The 24,365-nt window shown below is 39.8% G+C and overlaps 1 protein-coding gene across 1 annotated transcript; it reads right to left on the bottom strand.

Moving 5' to 3' along the window:
- Positions 1-13,918: 13,918 nt before the first annotated feature.
- On the bottom strand, positions 13,919-17,175 carry NEUROD6 (neuronal differentiation 6). Its single transcript, XM_069859816.1, has 2 exons — positions 16,903-17,175; positions 13,919-15,519 (listed from the first exon to the last, which is right to left on the bottom strand). Exon 2 carries the CDS (start codon positions 15,496-15,498, stop codon positions 14,485-14,487), a length of 1,014 nt encoding a protein of 337 aa, XP_069715917.1. The 5' UTR covers positions 15,499-15,519; positions 16,903-17,175; the 3' UTR covers positions 13,919-14,484.
- Positions 17,176-24,365: the final 7,190 nt, after the last annotated feature.

The following is a 24,365-nucleotide window of genomic DNA, read 5'->3' as shown; positions in this document are numbered from 1 at the left end:
TAGGAAACATCCAGCTAGAGCCTAAATGTCTTCAGACATAATCCTAAAATAATCCTGTTTTCAAATGGTAAAAGTTCATGCCTCCTGTTCAGGCAGCACCTCATCAGCATCCAGATCAGGAGTTATGCCAAACTAGCTGTAATCTAATATGGAAATGAGATGTTGGCCTTGATATTGTGTCATTCTTCTGAATGGGATCACCTGCACCCATATCTCCTAGGAGGAAATTTCAAACAGAGTTAGCTCCTTAAACCTTCTAATTAAAATGAGAAATCCCCAGGCTTCCATGACTCAGCCTCAGAAAAAGATTATTAGGAATTTAATAGGGAAAATATCGCATCTCAGACCATCTGTGACCCAGTGCTCTGTGAGAATTTAAAGAAAACTGGAGGGAGGAGGTGCACGCTCCAAAGCACACTCTAGGAGTACTTTGTTGGAGCTGCAATAAATCAACATAGTTAGAGTACAGCCTTTTTCAGATTTAATTACTGTTACATAATTATTAGCAAAGCAGTCTCCTCTGAAACTGTAAAACTCATTACATCAAAAATCCCCAAGCTCCTGATGGAATTTATGAACTAGTTACTTTCTTCCTAGCTCTGGGAAAATGCAGTAGAATGCATTTGGTTTTGTCTCCACCAAATTTTTAGTGTGCTGAGCTATTCTAGTCTTCATAGTTTCAGGGAATGTTCCCTATTTGCCACTTTTTTTATTATAAAATGTGTTTTTTTTCATTTGTTTGCCTTTCTGCTCCTGGCACAGAGTCTAGATGTAAGCACTTGGGGACAGATACCCTTTCCCTCTCACTAAAAGGAATTCGCATCTCATTTCCTCCATCACTCTAGTAGCCACTGATTTGAGCTAAAATGTGGATTCCCTCATGGAGATGCCAAAGAACAAAATTTTCATTGTCTTTTCCCAGAGGTTTTGCTATGAATACACAGCCTTAAAACCTGCCAATGATCTGAACAAATTGCCACTAGGGAAGGTCATTTGGAGTCTATATCAAGCAGGCCTGAGGCCAGCCCTTTTCTGACCATTGTTGTCAGAGTTTGAGACCATTGACAGCAGCCTCCTGGCTCTCCTGTAGGATAGCGGAGAGATTGTATGATGTCCTAATTGACAGACTGACCCTTAAATCCATGGCATAGCCTCATAGATAGAAATACTAACAGATATCCTCTCTTTCTGAGAGAACAAGTGAAGTATGGTAATAGTAGCAACTCGTTTAGGGTCCTGTTATTTCACAGCTGGTGGGGCTGGGCTGAACAAGAAGCAAGGGCTCAGCCCAACCAGGTGAAAACAACTACAGCCATCTTCCCTTTCCTACTTCTTCCCTCATCCAGTAAATTGCATTTCTTAACACACTTTGTGCTAGCCTAACCCAGCCATCAGCCCCAAGGAACACTCCAAAAGCTAAGCCGGACTTTGGCTGCTTATGGGCTCACGAATCACAAGTCTAGGGAAAGCATCATATTAAGTACAATGAGATAGTAACATAATCAATGCTTTTGCTCTATAGCAGAAAGCTGAAATCATATTTGCCTGTTGAAAATGCTGTGATAATATCATCGTCAGGTGGGAGAAGACAGCTATGCTTTTTCTCCAGCTGCTCTGGTAAGATTGCAGCATCAGAGAGTAACTGCTTTCCCTCCATTTACCCCCCCCCCCCCCCAAAAAAAAAAAAGAGTTTGTGGTTGAACAAGTTGACTTGCTGTTTCATGTGAATTTGTAAATCTTATCATGGCAACTCTATTGCTGCCCAATTCAGAATTGATTCAATTCAGTTTTGTTTACTTGTAGACATAATAGTGAGATAACACTTGCCCAAAGGTTTAATCTAGTGACTTTGAAAACTTGAGATACTGAGCTATAGTCATTCAGGAATATAAGGACATTCACTTTTGCTCTACGTTTAATATAATTTAATTATCTTCATGGATATTTCTCTTGGTAGGTATGACAGGTTGCAAAATAACAAGAAATCCATGCAAGAAAATAAATTATAATTAATTTTGCATAACATTTTAATGTGAGCTGAATCTTAAATTGGTTAATAGAGTTAAATGATACATTTATAATTCCCCAAAAGAGAGATTAAGGAGGCAAGCAAGAATGAATAGGAGCTGCCTTTCCAAAAAGAGAGATATGGCTCAAGGATCAGGATGTGCATTTCACATGGTACCAGCTGAAGTGAAGTTTCCTGTACTGCATTTCTGGTAGACAATAGATGAACAGATGGTTTAGAGAGGAAGGGAAAAGGATGGAGATAGTTTAGAACCTTATTTTTAAATGAAGAAGGAGTCAATAGAGTTTAATGGAAATTAGTGTTATATGGCTGATTCTTTTTATTTTTTTTTTCTTTTCTCCCCTTGGAAAAAGCAGTTGTTGGAGAATTCTGGAGAACTGGGTCTTGAAGAGATCATAAGGAGAAAAAACCCAATAGTTAAGGTAAGAGGAATGAATAAGGTAATGCTTGTTGGTGGGCTGAAGAAGAAAACATTTATGAAACAGAAGATAAAGACAGGACATGAAGATAATCCTAAATAGTCTATGGAATCTATTTGAATTGAAGAGAGCTCTGTCCTGATCCAGGTCAGGGAGAGAAGAAATAAAAGCCATATTGAGTGCTCTCTCCTTATCTGAGCAAATCTTTTTCTAAAGCATCTCGCTAGAAAATTGTATTGAGCTTATTTTCTTGGGCACATTCTTACTATATGAAAGATGGGCTCAGGTTGTTTATTGGCATAGAGGCAGAGAGCATGATTTGGGCAGTTATGTGGGCCACTGGGTAAAGCATCAGATTGAGGTCTCAGACACTTGAGCAAGTTACCATAGCTTAATGAGTTCCTGCGTAGCAGCTGGGCTGTTGCAAATGTAGGGTAGCACACGCTAATTCAAACTATTTTCACTGGAGCTCAGCTGATGCATGGCAGCCATTAAGCCGAGGTAGCTCAGTCATATGTCTGAAATCTGATTTAAGGAATCTGGGTTCAGCGCGGTTCAGGAGGTTTGTTGTCAGGCTTCTGCTCACTTTGTGACTTCTTTGGGCAACTATTTCATTTTGACTTTCTCATGTATATAGCAGTAGTAATGATGCCATCTCACAACTGTGAAGTGTTTTGGAGCAGAGAGAGGAAAAACAAAAAGGAGGGGGAAAACGATACAAGAGCAGTATATTTCTGTTTGTTGCTGGGTAGAAACGTGGAGTATGTTGACCTTTGGCTAAATTTGATGCAAAGTTTTTGTGCTCGTCTTCATTAATACCTGAGTAAATCCAATATGCTTAAAATGGGGTTGCCGGTATATAAGAAGGCAGAATTTTGCCATAGGGACAAAGCCTTCTGTTGGTGAGCACACATAACCTCAGGTGACCCTATACTCCCAGGAAAAGTGCACAAGCGTCCGTTTTTTACAAATAAAATATGCTTTTTAATCATTTAATATTGACAGATTTTGTGTCTCCCTTGTTTGAAATGGAAGTGTTCCCCTGTGGAAGGATTTTTATTCTGTCTCTGTGTGGTGATCATAACATGTGGCACTCCAGACAGCTATTCTGCTCAGAGATGAAAAACACCAAGCTTTTCCTTTAATACTACAAATAAACATTCATGCTATTTTTTCCATAAAGTGGTATTCTAAGCATCGTGCCAGTTCTTCAAGTGACAGATTCTTTTGGAGGCGAAAGGAAAGTATCAGTATTTACTGGTTACCATAAGTATTTCCAAACAACTTAAGAAGCACTAAGTCCTAAAATATTTATGTATGCACATCAGTTACAGTACTCTGCTACCATTTATTGGGCAGAACGACAAAATACATGTATCAGAGTTACGATTACTGTGATAATTACTTAAGGGAATCACTCCATAATGAAAATTAAAAATAAAACCGTAGTATCATGTACAGCAATGAAATATTTGTGGAATGATTTATTCTAAAATCATGGAAGTGGTGCATATTTCAAAATATTTGATCCAGAAAATTAACATCTTGCTGCAAAATGGTCATTGTGCTCTTACAATAACAACTTCAGAGTTGCAGAGGGCAATGCTTTTCATGTACTCACAGTCAGTTTCCTGTCTTGTTCCTCCTGTTACAAAGGACTTTCAGACAATAAACTCACAAATTGCTACAAAAATCATCTGCTATTACTCCTGCGTGCATTAACAGTGGATGATAATGTGGAACAGCAGAGCAAGAATTGAAGATCTTGGTTTGGGGGTCCTGCCTCAAAAGCATAAGCAGCCTCTGCTTAGTTATTCATCACACTAAAGATTTTCAACAGAGCTGTGCTAACCCCCTCAGCTACCGCTTCTGGGCTGGCAGTAGCAGCTGTCTCTTACCATTATGCCCCGAGGAAGCAATGGCATTTGCCAGCAACTCCCTTTGTGTCTAACTCATTTCCTACATTCTCTTCTTTCATTTGCATAGTCAACTGGTCCTTATGCCTCAAGAAAATCAGGAGAGCATTTGAGGAATAAGTTGTTAGAAATGGAGTTTTTAAACATCACACCAGGAGGTGCATGCACAGACCTCATTATATTCCCAACAGGTCTGCGAGCTCACGAGAACATAACACACCAGAGACTCTCTGTACTAACAGTTGACAGTACTAAAATAAAGAACGCAGCTACCCTGCTCCCTCCCATCTCAGGAAATCATTGTGTAAATGCAGTGAAATATTTCTGTGAATCCACTCTCCATCGTGATGCCCTTCCGGTGGACAGAACTTATTGATGTCAGGAGTGCTAGAAAGAGTAAGACTTAAGTTATAATAGGCTGCCTGCTTCTATTGTTCTTCCCTCCATCTGTCTCCCTTCTTTCTCAGCAATTTAGCCTGGGGTTGTCCCAAAAGCATTAGTTAGAAATTAGTCAAAATAACCTGAAATCCTAGAAGAGGTTAGATCAGAGACTTCTTTCACTGAACCTCTTCAGAATCAGAGCTTCAGCAACATTAGTGCTTTGATCTCTGATAGTTTTTCCCATTCGTGGTTAGCCAGACTGCAATGGCATGCTGATGCCTTTTCTGCGCAGGAGATACCTGGCAAAGGTGTTTTCCAGGCTAGGGGCTGTGGTGACATCAGCCACTCTGAACAACCAACAGCTAATGATGCCTCAAAGGTGCCTCTGATAGATACCAGTAACTAAGATAAGCCTGATCTTCTCTTTTTTTTTGACTAGCCCAGTGGATATTTGGCAAAACCAACCCCCTAGTACTGGGTGGCGTTTATGTCTTTCTTAGGTGCTTTCAGGCTGTTCCTTGATGCACTGTGATTTTAGGATGTTGGAAAAGCTCCTTTTTGCCCCAGCCTCATGCCTTCTTATTCTCAGTTTGGATATGGCTGTGTTTGATGTAGTTTCCCAGCTATAAGTGGAACCTAGGCACAGCTGAACAGTGCTGAAATAAACCAGCTGCTGACTTATTGGACAAGTGGCAAGGGGTCAATTGCAAATGCTGTTAATGAAAAAAAGATAATTCTATGCCTATGATTTTGGCCTTATTTACTGTTGACTTGGTCCTGACTGCCACGTCACAGCTGATGCCAGTTGTCTGTTTGAAGCAACAGAGAAAGTATGCTGGAAATCTCTAACAATTTCACTAGCAAAGTTGGTCAGAAAACTTCCAACAAAGCAAAAGTGCTTTGAAATATCTTGCTTTGGTTATGAGAAAGACTTCATTGGGTAGGTTTTTTTGGAATAGGAGGAAGAATAAGCATTGTTGTGACTTACATGGACTGGCAGCCTAGAGTCAAGACCTGTTGTGTGGGATGTTGGTGCTCATGGATCGGCTCCTCTTATTTGGAAAGGGCTCAGTTTTATAGCCATTTTTCTTAGTCAGGCAAATGATCAATCAGAATTGAATCTAGAGGCATAAATCCACTCTAATCACTCTTTACTTGGCTTTGTTGTGCAATGATGAACCTGGTGTTGCTGGACTATGGTGTGATCTTAGTGCTAGAAGAAAGTAAGAGAGACATCTTTGAACAAGCAGTGTCACTTGTTCAGACACGACAATGTTGTGCTACAAGCCTATTGAAAATTAAATGTATGTGCAATTTATTGCCTTTGACTAGTTAATGTACTCACACTAATCACAGTGTATGCACAACTCTGGGTACCTTATGCAAAAACTTAGCAGTACTTCACTAACAGAGAAACTGTATGCAACCATCAAGATCTGGGCTCTTTGGTCATTCTCAAGCTTTGTAGTCAATGTTGGTGTTGTGTCATCTTATATTTTGGTCCTGTTGACTCCAAAAGAGATATTGGATGCTCAGTGCTTTCAAAAAATATGCTGTCATGGTCAGGAGGCTGAGGTTCTAATAGCAGTCTGACTATGGATAGCTTTTTTATAAATATTGGTTATATCTGGGGCTCTATGAATGCACATAGATGTTCCTCAGTCTTATTAGGATATGCTAATCTCAAATGGTGTTAGTGGTTTTGGACCTGTTTGTACTCTTCTACCTACTTAGGAAACATCTAGAACAGCTTTTCTGCCAGAAAACACAAACTGACTTCACATGCCTACAGACGTTCTGCAAATGAGCCTCTGTAGTGACCAGGGAACCTAAAATTGAAGCCATATGGAAACTTACTGCGCATATTAAATTGCATGCAGCAGTGTTAACAGCATTTTGATTTGTGGCTGCAAGTAATAAATGAATTATATTAATTTTGTAGCTGCAAGCTAATTTCTCCAGAATTACTTTTTAATAACCAGCATCATGTTCACTGGTAAGATTTAAATACATTTAGGAACAAATCTGAGAATTTTTTTCTTTAAAAAAAATCTAATACAAGATTATCATTTGAGATTGAGTTTATTTAGTAATTCTCTAGATATTTCAGAGTAAAATGTCACATAACAATCGAGTGGCCTGGGGACCAGATTACTTGTTGCAGGAGGTAGGGTTAATCACAGGTGGAACAGGTAAACTAAGCAAAGATTCTGTATTGTCTATGGCTACCTTCACACATACTGGCCTACATGAGACAGGGGCCAGGTAGAACAGGATCTAGGATATCTGAGCACTGAAGTTATTCCTCCTTGTGTGCAGTCCTTCCTTGCTGATAGCTTATCCTTTTTGGGAGGATGAGTTGCTTCCCAAATATCTCACTGGTGACAATAAGAAGGCAAAGGATGATGGTGAATGTATGCTTGCAGCCTGGGGTTGCTAGAAATGTGTGTGGTTCCCTATAAAATAGCTTCTCTTATGCCTTGGTCCATTAATAATGTATTTAATATATTAATACTGATACTGCTAGTGCTTTTTTTTTTTGCCCAGCACAGTGCTGAATTTGAGGGCAGAGCACATCTCATCACACAGATAGGAAAAAGGGCCACAGTAGCAGTGAGATATGCTCAGGCAGCTTGTACTGTTAGTCTCTCATGGAGGCCACTAGGCACAGCTTAAATGAACCACTGAAGAGCTTTTCCATAAGGCTGTGCCTGTGGTAGAGGCCATTACTCATGGCAGAGTCACCATCTTATAGAACGTGCTGACATCTGTGTGAGTACCTGAGGGTACGGGGAACCCGTGATTGAGTAAGATGTGGATGTATTGTACAGCAACATATCTCCTCTAGGGCATCTTTTGCAGGCTCAGCTGTTGTGAAGTGCCTGTTAATCCAGCATGAAGGCTGAAGTAACTGTTATGGGGTAGATGACCTGCTGTGCAAAGCAACTGCATCTTTCAAAACAGAGAGACATTGAGTTCTAGCTGGGACACACTTGCTGTCCAGACAGAGCACATTGGCACTCCAGCTCACATTTAACATACATGTTCCTGAGGAAGTAATTCTCTGAATTTGTTGTGACCACAAAATTGAATCTTTCCTGCAGAAGCCAAGTACTTCCTTATTATTGTCTCTATTGAGTGCTACAGTGCATCCTCCCCTGAATTATTCTATCTGCTAGGACATAACTGGTTGTACTTCTGGTGGCATTTATTCGCATCCTGCATCATTTGTTATGTTGGGGCTGTGTTTCTATAGTTGCAATATCTGTCATTCTGATTTCTCAGTTTAAAACTCTTAAAACTCTCACAAGAAGAGCGCCTGAGATGCGACATAGGAATTGGGTTATCCTTTTAGCTATATTTGTATTATTTTATTGTATAATGAGAAAACCTCAGAGTGAGTAAGAATGTATGAAAATTGGGAATGGATGGAACATGATACTTATGACTAGTTTGAATCCATGGGCTGGAAATCTGCATGGCTAAATACCTAGGAATCAGACATACATACAGGCTCTTCACTCACTGTCTATAATGCTCGTAATTTTTGTGCCATTTTGGCATCAAAATTAGTATAACTCTATGCATTCAGTCAAATTATTTCCTCACTTTCTGATGGGGCTCTGCAAATTCTGCTTCTCAGTGTGTATAGGTGTGTCTCTCTGTGTGTGCTGATGGGTGTGAAGTTGACCAAAATTATTATTATATGTATTGTGGGGAATATATTTGCTTCTCTGAAGTAGTGCATCAAAAAAAATGCAAAGCACAAGAACAGCTCTCTGTAAAACCAGAGGGAAAGAGCTTTGCATTGTGACTGACAGACACTCTCTCAGAATTTGGGTATGGAATCTCAACTGCTTAATTATTAAAATTAACAAGAGTCCTGCTTCTGCTGTTTTCAATGCCTGGACAACGCTTTTCTTTCCCACATGCCCTTATCCTAATGCAGGGCAAATATTGGCTAGTATTCATACGAGCTTCCCCTTGGATTCTGAGGAAGATCCCATCGTAGTTTCTTTGTTTGTGAGCTGTCTGCCCAAAATAAATGTAATTTCAGTTGCATCTAAGCATTATGCATCTGCTCATGTGGCTGTAAATAAATAACATAGTGAATAAGACTACGTGTAGCTTCCCATGTGATTCAGAATCCAATCTGGTATCTGCTGAACTCCTGTGGAAGGAGAGCAGACTCAATCCCTCACATTCCTGCTTTCAAAAGTACAACATACATGTTAGAATCTCTGCTTTACCCTAGATTCTCTGTCTATACAAGGATCTCCAATCCATTTTCATTTGCAAACAGAACGTCCAAGCACTTCAGAATTTATAACCTTTTAGATATGGGTATATATCTAGACCAGGAAATATCATCAGTTTGAAAAATACTATTTCACATATCAACTCCAACCCAAAAAGAGGAGGGAAAAAAAATTTAAAACCCCACCTGCTTAGCAGTGCTCTACAGAAATGCAAAAAAAGCCTTCAGAATATAAGAAAGTACAGTGTTCACTAGGCTGGGATGGGAATGAGGATATACTCAATATCCAACAAAAAAGATAAATCATAAAGGTTGTTTTTCTCTTCAAACTTTATTAATTTTTTAATGTCCTGAAATAGTCCAGAATTTCAGCTACAGCTAGATCTGGCTTGTTTGTATATACATGGTGTCCTAGAATTAATTAGTGCAAATAGCACAGATAACGGGCATAAATGTGGAAGTCTAAGGAACTAGTGACAAAGGAAAAGAGCCAAGAGAAAACAATGTTTTTGAGGAGGAGGAGGAGGAAACCTCTCTACAACTCCAGCAACCTTTGTGAGTGATGCCAATTCAAAGCCAGTTGCCAATCACTGGAATTCCACATTGCAGGCTTTAAAAAAAACCCAACAACTTTCCCCCCCTCCCAAGCTCTTTTGCCTGTGAATGCGGCTTCCCTTTCCCTTTTCCTAGCTCTTTCTTGCACATCCTCTGGGGTAAGAGGGAAGGCTCTGTAGAAAAATAGGCCATCCTCCTGGCATAACATACAAGATTTTTGTGAGATGACTTGCTCAGGTCTGATTGTGTAGCAGAAAGGACTTGGGAGTGCGATTCTGCATGGCAGCCCTGTGCATGGTAGTTAGACTTGTATCAGTGAGACACGACAGGTCTGCCCTTGAGATTCTGCAGTGGCACAGTGCCAGCTGTTCGCCACGCTGATCTGTGTCTCTCCAGAGCAAAATCACAACCTGCTGCCATGGTTCAGCTCTGGGTCAGACCCACAGCCACATTATTGAGGGGGGTGGGTTTTGTTTGGTTTTTTTGCTTTAATTTATAAATGGCTGGAATTTTATAACGGGAGCTGCTTTCATGACATTTCAGCCCCAAGAAGTACCATCTTTGCTACTTGTACACCAAAAACTGTAGAATTTTGGTACCAGGACTAAACTGGCTTTAACCTTGAATATGGACAATAAAATACAACCACGGGCTTGAATTAAGCTAGAGTCACAATCTGAAAAACAAAACCATGCAGATACTTTTTAATTTAGGCAAGTATTATTTGCTTTTGCAAGGGAAGATTCTGCCATGTGTTTCCCTGGGATTTCATTCATCTTTATTGATGGCATTTCACTTAATTTGCTGCCATTTGAGAGCCCTACAGGCAAAGGGGAGAAGAGAAGAGTAAAGTAGGGGTAAAAATGGGAGAGGGAATTGTTAATATAGAAAAAAAATCTGCCGTAATCTTTGTGCCTGTGTAATCACCACACATTTTAAAAATCTTTGTGCAGATAGCTATGAAGTGAAAGATTGCAGACTGTCCCAAAGGGGCTGCAGCAAGGATGTGTCCTAAAATGAGCATATTCCTACTGTAATGCGGAGGAGCTTTGAGATCTCCTCTGAGCTCTGGCAAGGCTGTGGTTACCCCTCCCTCTTTCCTTGTGCATTGGGACTTGTAGGACTCTGAGCTTAGGGCTGCTGGTTTTACATTTTACTGTTGATGAGGGAATTCAGAGGTACAGCCTAACACTTCCCAGTCCATCCTACTTGGTAATTACTGGTGAGCTCAGTGTTGCACAGGTTAGGGTGCAAACCCTGCAGTACGCTGTCATGACTCCCACCCCTTTTTCCAAATCAGGCACATCTCTGTCTTCAACAGGACTGGCTGAAATCCTGGAACATGATATTTAGTTTCTTTTCCAGCATTTTTAGTAGTAAACCAATTTTTTTCCTCCTCACTTTGTTCTGGCATCTTTGGATGCCTTTTTTTTTTTTAGTGCCCTCATGTAGGAAACAGGATATTAAGTTAGTTGGATGTTTAATCTGAAATAGTACAAGCATTCTTGAATAATTAATGTATTTCTGATACCATAAAAATATACAGTGCTTTTAAAAAATCTCACTGAAATGTTACACTGGGAAATAACAAATGGCCAAGAGTTCCACTGTGTAAAAAAAACACAAATGAAATAGCTTTTCTTCTGTCAGCTTTAGGGTTCCCACCTCTAAAATTGACAGAAGGCTTTATTACTCTTGTGCTAGAGGACAGGGGAGAATAGAAACTTCTCAACTAATTTTTCTGGAGCAGTTGCTATTTTACATATTTCTGTCCTCAAGGAAGTGAAGACAGTAGTGAAGAGAACAAAGCAGGCAGAAATGAGCAGCTTTGTTTTCCTGTATGAATGGGGTTGAAAGGAGATAAACCTTATAAAGCTGAGATTGGGTAGAGAAACCCCCTGGCTTTTATTCCTGTGAGTTTAAAGCACCAGAACTTTCTCAATGCTTGAATTCATTCTCTAAAATAAGGTGACTTCAAAGGCTTTTATAAATCACTTCAGATTTGGGAGCACCTTATGTTCTGTGACTAGCCAGCAAAGGACCACAAAAATGTTTGTCGTGTGCATGAAAGAGAAGGTATGTGAGAGAGCCTGCACTCAAGGGAATCCTCTACCTCCGTATCTCTAAATAATCCATACCCTTCTAGACAGGGGATGTTGAGTTTTTTTTTATGCTGTCTCAATATTTCTCTATGAATTGCTCCATTATTTATTCTGGACTGGCTTTCCAATTTGCAATGCCTTGAGCAAGTGTGGTGCCTGCCTTGAGCTACCAGAGGGGGAATCTGGCTGTGAATTGCCTCCCCATCTGTCATGGAGTGAGTGAGAAAGATCTGAACTGGCAGGGATATTTTTTTTTCCCCCTTTCCTTTTGCTTCTGTCGCCAGAAGGGGAAACTGGAACTGGCCCATGAGTTATTGAGTTACTATAGGGCCACAGAGCTGGAGACCCCCAGATTGCAGACCCTGAAGTCTTAACACCCCTTGGGTGCCTGCTGAATGTATTGCAGCAGGCATTTCCTTCCCTTGGTGCAAGACTTTACAGCTGCTTCCACCCTTCACTCTCAACTTACGCAAACACACACTTCCCCAGTGCACTGATGCTACTTTGAGGTGCTCAGCTAACTTTCAGCATCCTGGAGGAGGCTCCTCTTGCAAAACTTGGTTAGATAAGTTTGCTGCTAGTGCTCAGCAGTAGGGCTTCTCCCCCTACTTCAAAGGATCCCCTGTTTCTGGGTCCACTTGCCAACAGCTCCTTGTAATATATATATCTGTGTCTCTGTGCAAATTAGTGTCTAGAATTGCATGCTTTCTTCTCCTTGTCTGGCTGCTTCTCCCTTCTGCTCTCTCCTGTCACCCTTTCATGCCTGGCTGAATATCAGCTAATCCTGAATAACAGTAAAAGCAATCTATTTTACCCTCTTCTCTTTCCCCAAACCCCTCCTATATTTCGTGCAAAACACCTAGAGATGCTTTTCAGCTGACAGCCACACCTTTTATCCAAGGCAGAAAACTGTTGCTTCTACATTCCACAGTTTTTGACCCTGATGAAAGGTGAGGTAATCTTAAGCCAAACTCCCTGAACCATGGTTGAAGACTCTGCTTCAAAAGGCTCAATTTTAGACCTGATATTTGTGTCTAGAGAGAATGTCAGTCAAGTAAAACCCCATGTCTGCCCCACTTCCGATCTTTGGGACTTACTACCCTGCTTCATCAGTTTTGGTCTTACTCAGAAGAGATGAACATCAGGCTGCTGCTGTCCTAAAGGAACTGCAATGTTTGATGGGGCAGACTGTTTACAACAAGCCTTGCTTGTGAAATCAAGCAATTTATTAGGAAAAACTGATCCATCCCCTCTTTGTCAAGTTGCATACTTAAGTGTCACTCTGAGGCCGATGCATTAAAAACTGTGACCCATACTGTGATTCAGCCAGGGGTCTCTAACTTGCAGGTGGAATTTGCAGTTGTCTTTTTTTTTTTTAAATTATTCCCTGCTCATTTACCACACACCATTTTGGTACTTTAGGTAAATGCTTGTTAGGTAGATTTATCCCTCAAAATCAAGAGGTCTTGGTCACTCACAGGTTTAAAGCCTGTTGGCTTTTAGCTTAACTGCTCATTCGCTTTGTCACTCATGTAGCTCATTGAGATCGCTCTGAGTGGTTAGAAAACAGCCAAGGTGCAGCTGACTTCACCTCTTGTTAAGGTGCAAGGAGGGGCCATGCAGACCCTTGTAGCTGCTGAACTAATGTGGGTTGCAGACACATCTGTAATTTACTGGTGCTGTTTATTAGCCAAGGCTAAGTATAGCAATGTTCAGTGACTCCTCTCTGCAGTTTTTACTTTCCACACTCTTACGCCCCTCCATAAGCCAGAGCTGGAAGGGCAGCTAGTAGCCTGCAAGTTCGTTCAGGGCCTTTTCCCATGTGAAATTCAGTGTTTTGTTGAACTCAAGCACTATGGGGGTGCAGGAAAGAAAACTGTGTAGGCAAGACCAAAGGCAGCTGTACACTGTGAAATAATAAGTATCAGGCAAAACACAGTATCACAGCTAATAGATGTATTTTAAAAGTGGAAACATCTATGTTTAATTGCAATTAAAGTATGTAGTGAGAAACCACAGTTATACATTGTTATAACAGACCTTTACATCTTGAAGTCAGAATAATACAAAAAAAAAGTGCTGATTATATATGGTTAAAATAACTGAGGCACAATTTCGACAACATCTAAAATATTAGCATGTGGCCCCTGCCAGCAACACTCTAAAGGTCAAGCTTAATAATCTCAGTGACAGTCACTGGTTTTCCTTAGCTTACCTAAAACCAACAACCGAAAAAACTGTTTTAGTTTTTTGTTTGCTGTTTTTTTTTTTTGCATAGCTTTCAATATTGCTGCACTCTCACCTCTGCATATTGCAAACCCATCTCAGATCTGAGATAATTTCTTTAAAGTTCTGAATATTTTTAATCCTGTTCTCCTCAAATACATAATATATATTTTCTACCAATTATAAATACATAATTTTAATTAATCTGATTTCAATAACATGCATTTGTATAATTACTGTACAATCAAAATAGACATTGACTTTACAGTGTGTACGCTTTTATTTCAGCGATATTGTTCAGACACACTGCTCAACAAATCAAGCAAATAGGGAGATAAAAAGAAAAAATAAGAAGGGGGGAAAAACCTCTGGGAGGAAAAAGAATCTCACAGTGTTTACAGACAAAAAAATGAAAGGAAAATACTTATCAGAAAAAGGGTTTATTAATACATAGAAAATCCCCACAATAGTTGAAACACACTTTAGGAACTAGTAAACACGTTAAATAGAGTTGTGCCAATTACGCAGTGCCCAAGCATCTGCTTGCTCTTAATTAGATGGGGAGGTGAATGACCACTGTTTATTTTCATTTTCCTCATTAATTATGAAAAACTGCATTTAATTCATCTTGCATGGTGAGAGACTGGCTGCGCAGATGTAAGTCGTAAGGGAAGTGGCTCTCTGTAGGCAACCTGAACATAGAGCTCTGCCCAAGGGGACCCCTGGGTGGCACTGCACAGTAATGCATGCCATAATTGTAATTTTTGCCGTAGTCCAAGCTTTCTTCTTGCTTCAGGGAAAATATCCCATTATAGTTAATTGGGGGAGGACTTAAGGGACCTTCAAACTGTGGACTGGCACACTCGGGGGAAGTGCTTTCATAGAAGGACTCGTAAGCGCTGCAATAATTGTAGGGTTTCATGGACTTGGAGTTGTCGAGAGTCCCGTGCCCAGGGGGGGTGCCAAGCTCAGGGCTGTGGTAGGGAGGGTAGAAGGTGGAGTACGGTGAGCGAGTGTGATGGGCACCTTCGCCTGCCTGGCCCATCAGGAAACTTCTGGCATTCAGCTGCAGGCATCCTGCCACCAAGTTTGTAGTTGGCTGGGACAGACCCTTGCACAAGTTTTGGACGAAGGTGAGCAGGTCAGGTCTCTTGCCAATTCGCAGGATTTCAGAAAGAGCCCAAATGTAGTTCTTGGCTAGTCTTAAAGTTTCTATTTTGGACAGTTTTTGTGTTTTAGAATAACAAGGGACCACTTTCCTTAAATTGTCCAGAGCATCATTAAGGCCGTGCATCCGGTTCCTCTCTCTAGCGTTGGCTTCTTGTCGCCTGAATTTGATCCTTTCCATCCTTATCTTGCTTGTCTTTTTTTTCCGAAGGCCCCTTCGCCTAGGCAAGCCATTCTCATCCTCCTCTTCTCTCTCTTCCTCCTCCTCCTCTTTTTCTGTGTCTTCTCCAGGAGATCTTTTAATATTCTTTCCTCGGAGCACGATCTGCTTTGAAAAGCTTTCTGGGTTCTTCATTTGCTTTTGGTCATCACTTTCTCTGGAAAACTTTCTGCACATCTGGGATTCTGGCATTACAACAGACTCATCAAACGGTAGTGTTAACATGGTTCTATAATCTTAAGTTACCTGAAAGAATGCCAGCACAATATTTAAATATTTCCATTTTTAAAGTTTGCCGACTTACACACTCATGCACTTTTCGTGTATCTGCGTGTACGCTCTGAGTGTGTGTATATATAAATGCACAGTCTACTTTTTTTTTGCATAAAATGTCAGTTGCAAATGCTCATTTTTTAAAAAAATAAAAGCTGTCCAGAATTTTCAAATCACTTGAAACATTCATGATCTTGCAACTAAAAAGCCCCATTTCTCACAGATAAGTACAGAACAAATCAAAATTTAAAACATACAATTAGCTTCATGCTCATTTATCTTATTTTTAAACAAGCCCTTCAAACCCTCGACACTGTGGTATTCAAAGAAATGCAAACCCTGATAAAGCAATACAGAATTTTCATTAATCCAAATTCCCCTGGGTGAAAAAATGAGGAGAGCGAGAGCAGTCTTAAAATTGAAAAGTGCCATATCTCTATTAACTGATGGTAAAATATTTTAAAATCACTTTTTGACTTATATTTAAAAGTTTTTTTCCCTCCTCCACATTTCTTCCCCTAAAAATCAAGATATTAAACTCTAGCAAGTTAAAGTGGGTAAGAAAAAAAAAATTATGGAAGACCACCCCCCCAGTCACTCACTAAGTAACAGTTAAAAATGAAAATTTTTTTTCCTAATGATTTGTATGAAAATCACATATTACTTATTTCATATTAAGACAAAAATCAAAATTATCTAACCCTAAATGTATTCAGATGAGAGTTAGGAAATAAAAGCCCCCACTGTATTTTTTCTTAGAAAATTTCTAACTGATATTGTTTAGTTAGAATCAACTTATTTCCTTTTTCTCTTTTTCTTTCCTCCTTTTTTTTTTTCTCCTCCATCATTTGTGGTGGGGGGGAGGTGAAAAATTCCCTGCACGCTATAGCAGTGTTTATGTTCTGCGAGGCTCAGACGTCTCCCTCCAGCACATAGCTGACAGGAACGGTCTGGAGATTCTGACTGCAATCCTGCACATATGTTCAGAATCTAGCCTGGAATGGGAAAATAATTTCCTTTCCTCAATTATTTTTTCTTTTGTTATCAGTTTGGAAGCAGCAAAAGCTTGGACCCCACGATCTTCAAAGAGACGAACAGAATCAACGAAGGGACTTTTTTTAATAGACAAAAACTAAACAAAAAATCCAGTCAAAGACTAACTCTATCAGTATTGTCTATACACTTGCAATATTACATAACACCAATGAAAGTATGCATTGCATAATAATAATAAAATTTTAGGAGGAGTTATTAGACAGTAAATAGCATACATAAAATACAAGACAATGATACTGTATCTTTAAACACTTGCATGCACACCCAGCACCAACTGAAATATATCTTTATTTGTATTACCTTAGCTTTTTATTTCATTCAACAATCAGTTTTCATTTTTTGCCTTCCAAATCTTTTCAGTCTGAATGTCGCATCGTCTCCTGGAGTCTAGATCTGTGTATATCTGCACTATCTCATTGATCTCTAAAAAGTGACATTGATGCCAACTGCCAGAGCTGGTACCCATGCCATCTGCTAGTGACGTCACGGGGCAGAGAAAACCACGTGAGCCTTTCTCCTGGGACCTTCATTCTGCACTGATCATCTGGCATCCCTCTAAGTGGGTACCAGCATTCATGTATCAACACAGAAGGTTAGGCTGATAGAAAAAAAAAAAAAAGAAAAGAAAAAATATCTGCACCAGCATTTCACATACAGTAGGTGCATTTCCACTGGAGCTGCTTCTTTTTAGCAGTCTAGCTGCACAGATAGACATGCCAACATTTGGTGCTATCCCTGCCTACAGGTACGGCTGCCCTGTGGTTGTTAATACGGTATTGTTTATACGAAAAGTGCTGTCTTGTATTAATCGGAGTCCTTACAGTGCACCTGGTACCCAGGGAAAAAAAAAAGGCAAAGAAAGGAAGGCAGGAATGAGGAGGTAATGCTTGTGCTATAACACACAGCATGGTCAGAAAAAGTAGTTTTTGTGTGATGCTGCTAGGAGTGATTTTGGGGTTGTGGGCTGTTTTGAATACAGTGTGTTGTCCTAGACTGCAGGATAACAGGAGTAAACCTCCTGCTGGCTCTACGAAATCCTCCCCTCACATCTCTTGGTGGTTTTTTTTGACATTCCCAAAAGAAAAAGAGGCATTTATGGGTAACTGGACTTACAACGTGAAGCTTTAAAAAGCGATACCATTTTTTCGGAAGAGTGTGGAGGGACTTGCTCATCCCCATATTGCCCCGGTGAGATGCAACTGGGGTGCACCTGGTCCTGGCGGGGTGACATGCTTGCAGGCAAAACTCAATGTGTTCAGAGTGCTTTGCCCTCTTCCAAATTTTCTCCACCTGCCTGGCCTTTTTTGCCAGTGCTTCACTGAAATATCTTTAAAAACTGAGTTATTTCCTTTGGAAGCACAGTTTCTACTCCTAAAATCTTCCCCACTACTCTTCCACTTGCCTCCCTGGATGCTCCTTTCTTCGTGCCCTTGTTTCTGTTAGCTGCCTCTTCTGTACTCCCTGCTCTTCCTCCCTTAACCCTTTTGTCTCTTCACAGGCAAGAAACTGTTAAATGAAGCTGACAAAGCCTCTCGGCTCAGCCTTGCCATGCAGCTTATGGCAAACCACCTTGGTGTGTTTGGGGTTTGTAATTTGGTTTGTTTTTTTTTTATTTAAGGAGTGGCATGTCACATATAAGTGATATCAAGATAGTTACAGGGGGAATGATGTGTCATCTTAGAAATATTTTTTAAAGTTTACTTTCATTATTATCACGTATCACTGCATTTTAGTGACTAAGTAATCTCTATTTTAAAAAGTGAGCGATTTAGTATGCTTTTAGTATTAAAATAATCCCTGGCAGAGCTGCTATTGTTACGGGTTTGTGTCAGTGTTTCCATTATAAATCCTGTTTTTGAAGGGTTTATAACTCATCTGCTTTAATTCAAATTGGGCCCAAGCTTGGCATTAATGTTCCTAGCCGTGAACCAATTATTTTGTTTTAACAAATTTTCATTTAAATCTGTCTGGGCATTTTTTTTTATTAGAGAGAGGAACAAAAAAAATAAAGGAAGAGCAGAATGATATGTGTGTGTGTGCTGAGAGTGTGTTACGTGCATTTATATGTAAGTGATCAATGATTTTAGAGCCTTTCATTAAAAAATAGAAAAAGCCCTCACACCAAACTTTGATTTTTTTTTACAGGAGTGAGAAATATCAGGTTATTATTTTTTTATGGATCTCAGGCCTCTTTTTTTTAAATTTTTTTTTGAGGCAAATTTATTGGAAGTGCGAAGATGTTAAAACTCGTGGCAACTGTTTGAATGGAGCAAGAGCTGTGCTATTCGTAACACTCATTTTATCCCAGGTATTACAATCTGTGTAATAGAGGAGAGGGTAGAATCCCATTATTCTCAATAGGAATTTGTGTATCAAGATTTGTATTGTGGCAAGTCCTGAGGGTTGTCAACCTTTTCAAGGATTTTGCATATTCAGAGTACTATACAATGCACAATAATCTAAATATGCAAAGTCCTGAGGAACCAAAACCTCTTTCAATGCATACTAAAAATACTACGAGAAATTGAAGCAAAGGTTGACATTGTAGTGGCTTGGTGTTAATGGAAGGGCAGTCAAAATTTCCTGTTATATCACCCAGCCTCCAAAATGCACTTTTATAAAAATATTTTCACCCTCTTTTTTTATTGCTGAAGTAGACGTGTTTTTTCAAAGTACTCAAATGTTATTGTAAAATGCATATTGAATGGCTCTTACACTGCTACTAAAACTAAAATAAATTAATTAATTTTTGTTGAAGGATTCCCTCTGTAGTAGTAAAGTTACATTTTTGCAGATTCTTAATCCATCATTTGACCTTTTTAATATTTTCAAATAAATAGTGGAGAAACAAAATAGCTGAGATATCAAGGTTTAAAAAGCCTCTACTGTGCATGCATAATAACTTTTCATCAGGATTTTACTACGCATTTTGTATTACGGATCCATGATATGCAAATGTGTACTGCTGTTAATATGCATTCACAGCATATCCCATAACTGCTGCTTTGCTGTCTACTGTGAATGCATGTTAAGAATAATACACAAAACAGTTAAGTGCACTCTATAGAATGGCTGCACAGCACCAAATATGTTACTGAACACATACAATTTTTTTACTGTGCCTAAGCTGTATAGTTTTGAATTACAAGTGACTCTTTCAAATGTAATATTATCATAATATATTTAACACAGCCAAACATTCAGAGATTCACTGAAATAACATTAAGTTCTAAGGACTGCAGAACCCCCATGGTGCATCAAGGGGACTGACCCAAAAGCCAATGGGAGTCCTTCCAATAACTTCAATATGCTGTCTCCAGATCTCCCGGGAACATATCTGCTCTTTTTCTTTATTCCCCTGTTGTTTTTTTTTTTATTATTACTTTCATTTTTTTCATTGTATCTCCTACCCTCCCTGGCCCATATCTTTCAGTTGTGCTGTAAAAGCAGAACTGCATCAGAATTATGGGACTCTAATGATGTTTGCTCAAGAACAGTTTGGTATGTTGTAGTCTGGGTCATTCACTGGCAGCAAAGGGACCTCATGAGCAGCAAGGGACTGTTCAGACCGTGGAAAGTTAGCTATATATATTTTTTTTCTTTATTTCCTCATCTTTATAATATAAGCATGAGAAGTCACAGCAACTCTGCTCCTTGTGCACAAAAGTTCTCAGCAACAATTCTGTGATGCCCCATTCCTTTGCTCGTGACCTGTTGCAAGTCTGCCTTCCTGCCACAGCGCCCACATGCACAACCCAAACACCTGGGAAGGACAAGAAATAGCCCTTCCAAATCTGCTCACTTCTGGGCAGACTGGCAGCTGTTGTCTGTACCAGAGCCCCAACTGTATGCATGCAGCAGGGCTGGACTGTCAGCTTCCCTCGGCGGGTACCTCTGCTGCTCGAGAGCGAGACTGGGAGAAAATGTATGTCTACTGTGCATCCTAAACTGCAAAGTCAAACCAGGAGGGGCTAATACAGTAGCTCCCATCTCCAGTCTCCCGCTGAGTTCACAGCTCAGGAAGATGTGGGAATCCCTGTGGTGTGTTTTTTGTTGTTGTTGTTGTTGTTTGTTTGTTTTGTAGCGGGGTCTTTTTGTTATGGTTTGGTTTTGTTACAAAAATAGGGCAAAATGGGATGTTAACTGGAGCAGGGTCTCTGGTCTGCCAGGCCCTATGAGTCTCACACTGGTCAGAACAGGAACCCTCTGGTAAAGGCAGGACTATGTCCCCACAGAAGGAGCTGCTAGGGGATGAACCAGCTCAATACGCCATACGTGTGTTGTGTGCCAGCTGCACATCCCATGTGCAACTAGCACTCTATAGGACTGAAGTGATGCACATCCTTGTCCAGAAGTGACCTGTAAGTTTTCTCCCTCTGCGACCCCAGTATAATGCCATAGATTATGGACCACTTTGTGAGGGGAACCTACCATTTCTGTCAACTTGTCTAAGCCATCTCATACCAGTGCAAAGATGATGTACAGGGATATATGTCCTTCTCCCTGAAAAGATTAAGGAAGATGCTAATAAGGACACCCACCCTCCCACACCTGACTTCAGGGAACTAACCTGCCTTTGTTCGAGAGGTTTTGGTTCAATTTGAAAACATGATTTTAACTCATCTACTAAGACTGTAAAAGATTTTAAATGTGCTTTGTACTATCTAAGCCCCTGTAATGAGGATGTAGTTCTTGCTCTAATCAGATATACTTACTTTTATGTTTTGAATAGGCTGTAAGGGACAAATATGAAAGAGCTACAGAGGGGTTAGTTACTCTGTTTTAATAGGTGTCACTTGAGTTAAACATGAATTTAGAGTCTGAAAATGGACTCTAATACTAATTGCTTATGCTTAACCAAAAATGAGTTTGTGACCAGAAATTACTCTAAGATTTCTGAAACACATGACTAGAGTGGATCTGACTTAGATATAATGTGCATTTGCTATAATCCTATTAATTTTGAGCTGCTCCTGAGCTGTAAATGAGTTGAGAGAGACTGGGACCAAATAATTTTAAGATAGAAAATTTATATTAAAAAAAATCCTAGAAAATAATGGCATGGTATAGCTTTATTAACAGACTAAGAGGTGATATGTCTCTTGCAGAAATATGGAATGTAAGGTACTTCTCCTCCCTTTGGGGAAAGTGCTCTAGTCAGACCAGTCACATAGCTGTGTCAATTCTTGAAACTGCAGGAGGTTAGGATCCTATTGCTTTGTGGTGTGAAGCAACCCTATGGTACATCTAAGAAACTGTGTTGTTTGTTTTAATTTATATTTAGTGACTGGGGTTGTCATGCTTTCTGTCACGCTACTCTACTTTGAGGATGCTTTGAGATCAGTAAGTTCAACAACCTTTAGCGGCTGTAGCAGGGTCATTTGGCTCTAGCACACACCTTGATGCTGCTGTCAAACAGCTAGTTAGCAATGCTCATTTTTTCCTCCCTTTCTTTTGTTGGTGCCAACAGTGATTAACAGGCACTTTTCTTCCATATTACTATTTTGAGAACTTCTGTCCCCATGAAAGTATATTTTTTAGGATAAACCTTGCAGCCAGTCCTTTCTGGAAGAGGTGGTACGGGCGTGCATGACCCTAGAAGAGACCTGCATTGTTTTCTCTTCCCCAGGTAGACCTTATGACTATGATAAGTGTTTTTTGTTCCATAATCCGGGGCACTTCTTACTTTACAAAATCTTTGAGGCTGATGGGCTTCTTTCCTCTCCCCACTACAAGTCACCACCAGCAAGAGGCACCTGATGGGATATTTTCCCTGGATCATCTGTGTGGATGTTCGTGATACTTTTTCTCCCTTCTTGCAGCCTTCTTGGTGTGAAAGTATCATCTGTTGTGCAGGGAGTGATGACTTGCTGAGCCCTATATGCAGAGATGGTGTTGGGTTGTTCCCCTCTAGGAAGTGGTGGGGGCACCAACTCAGTTAGAAGAGCAGAATGGACGTACAGAAAAGTACATGCTGAGATGAGCAGTTTGCTTAGGACTACACAGCATGCTCTAAATTAAATGTGAGATGCAAGGAAATAGAAAAGTTGAGTTAACACTGACTTGATGGAAATGCAAAATAAAACCTAGGAGTAACATCAACTTCTGGTGGACAGTTCCCTCCCAGGAAATTATAGGATGTTTTGTTAAGGGGAACTTTTTAAAAGATCCTTGCAAAGTTTATGAGAAACTCTGACATTTCCATTATTTGCATCAGACCTTTGAAACTCAGCAGGGAGAAAGCCCTCAGGCTAGAGAAATGACTTATCTTTACCCCCATGAAATTTTATCCAGGTTCAGGTGAGCTGTAAGATCCTTAGAATCATCATTTCCTTTCTCTTGTGTGCACTCCTCAGGCAAATTTTAGCAGTATGCTCAAATAATATCTGAACATCTTAGGGAAAATATCCCAATAACCTTGAAAATAACTATTCCTTTAAACTTATTTTGAAAGCACGTTATTAAAGTTGAGAAGTTGAGTAGCTGAGAGTAGGAAATGCCAGAGCTACAATTGCCTATGAAATCTTAATTCTTTCTCTTATATACAAATATACAGGTAGTTTCTTAACAGCACAGCTCAGCTGAGGTGCTTGTTTTTATGAAATAATATTCAGCATGGGGCAGGATGACTCAGGCTTACTGTAATGGGAATATATTCTCATTTTGGTTTGCTTTCTATTATCTGAATTTATAACTCTTCCTGGAGAAGGGTCTTCCTGAGATATGTGTCCAATGAAGATAAGTAAATTTTCCGTTCAAAAAGCAGAAAAGCTGTGCAATAAGGCATCCCAAGCTGTTAATGAACTATGGCCTCCCTCACATTTCCCAAATCTGCGTTATGCTTTTAACTTCTCCTAGCATCTGTGATTGCCAGCTAGCATCTGCAACATGTGATAATGCATGTACTTAAAACCTTACTGGAAATCTTTCCTTGTCAAAAGAGAGAGAACTTTGGGTTAAAATATTTCCCTTAAGCCAGTGTCAGAATTAAGTATTTATAACACTCCTATGAAACAGGAAAATGTTGCTTTCCAGAAGGATAAGGGAGCACAAGGATCTCACAGCACAGATTCTGAACTTGTTCCATTGATTTATATTGCAAACAATAGGAGTAATCAAGAACAAGATGTCTATTTGATAAACACTTCACAAATTACTTTTCAGAAGCGGATTAGATGAACTGTACAGTCTCTGTTTCCTCTTGTCTTCCTGCATTTTGCTGTTATACAAAGCTATATGTATCTTCACTAATCTGAATGCTACAGAAGATGGACAGCAGCGTACTTTGGAGGATCTTGACCATAACAATTTACTTCAAGACAAAGAAAATTTATCACAGTTTAGAGTGGAAGTTGAGTCATTTGAGATGTTTTACTGACAGGATTAATTTTCTTTTGACAGCACTGGAGATTCAGTGGCAGAACTGACCACAAGTAGAACAGGATTTAAAAAACTGTTTTCTGGATTCAGTCCCCGAGCTTCTGAGAAAGTGAAAGGCACAGCCAATTTCAGCTAAGCTGTAAAATGGTGCTGAATTCAGGTTCTGCTTTAATAATCTTTTTCCAAAAAAACATTTTAGATAATTGATTTTTAAAGAACATTTCTTCAGTGATGAAAGAACAATGCTATTACTTCTAGCTGCAGATCTACTTGTAGAGTAACTGATGTGTCTTATCTTTATAAAAACCCATCTTAATGTGTTTTTTACCAAATGTCCTGGGAAAGTGGACACACTTTGATATCACAAGCTGTAAATTTCTTAG

The sequence above is a fragment of the Phaenicophaeus curvirostris genome, chromosome 6 (assembly GCF_032191515.1).
Source record: "Phaenicophaeus curvirostris isolate KB17595 chromosome 6, BPBGC_Pcur_1.0, whole genome shotgun sequence".
Lineage (NCBI taxonomy): Eukaryota > Metazoa > Chordata > Aves > Cuculiformes > Cuculidae > Phaenicophaeus > Phaenicophaeus curvirostris.
The sequence above is the reverse complement of the archived record's forward strand: the minus strand, read 5'-3'. Positions and strand labels throughout refer to the sequence as shown.

What these genes read in the sequence shown, in the direction of transcription:
- NEUROD6 (XM_069859816.1), bottom strand. Translation starts at nt 15,498, where the DNA reads ATGTTAACACTACCGTTTGATGAGTCTGTTGTAATGCCAGAATCCCAG.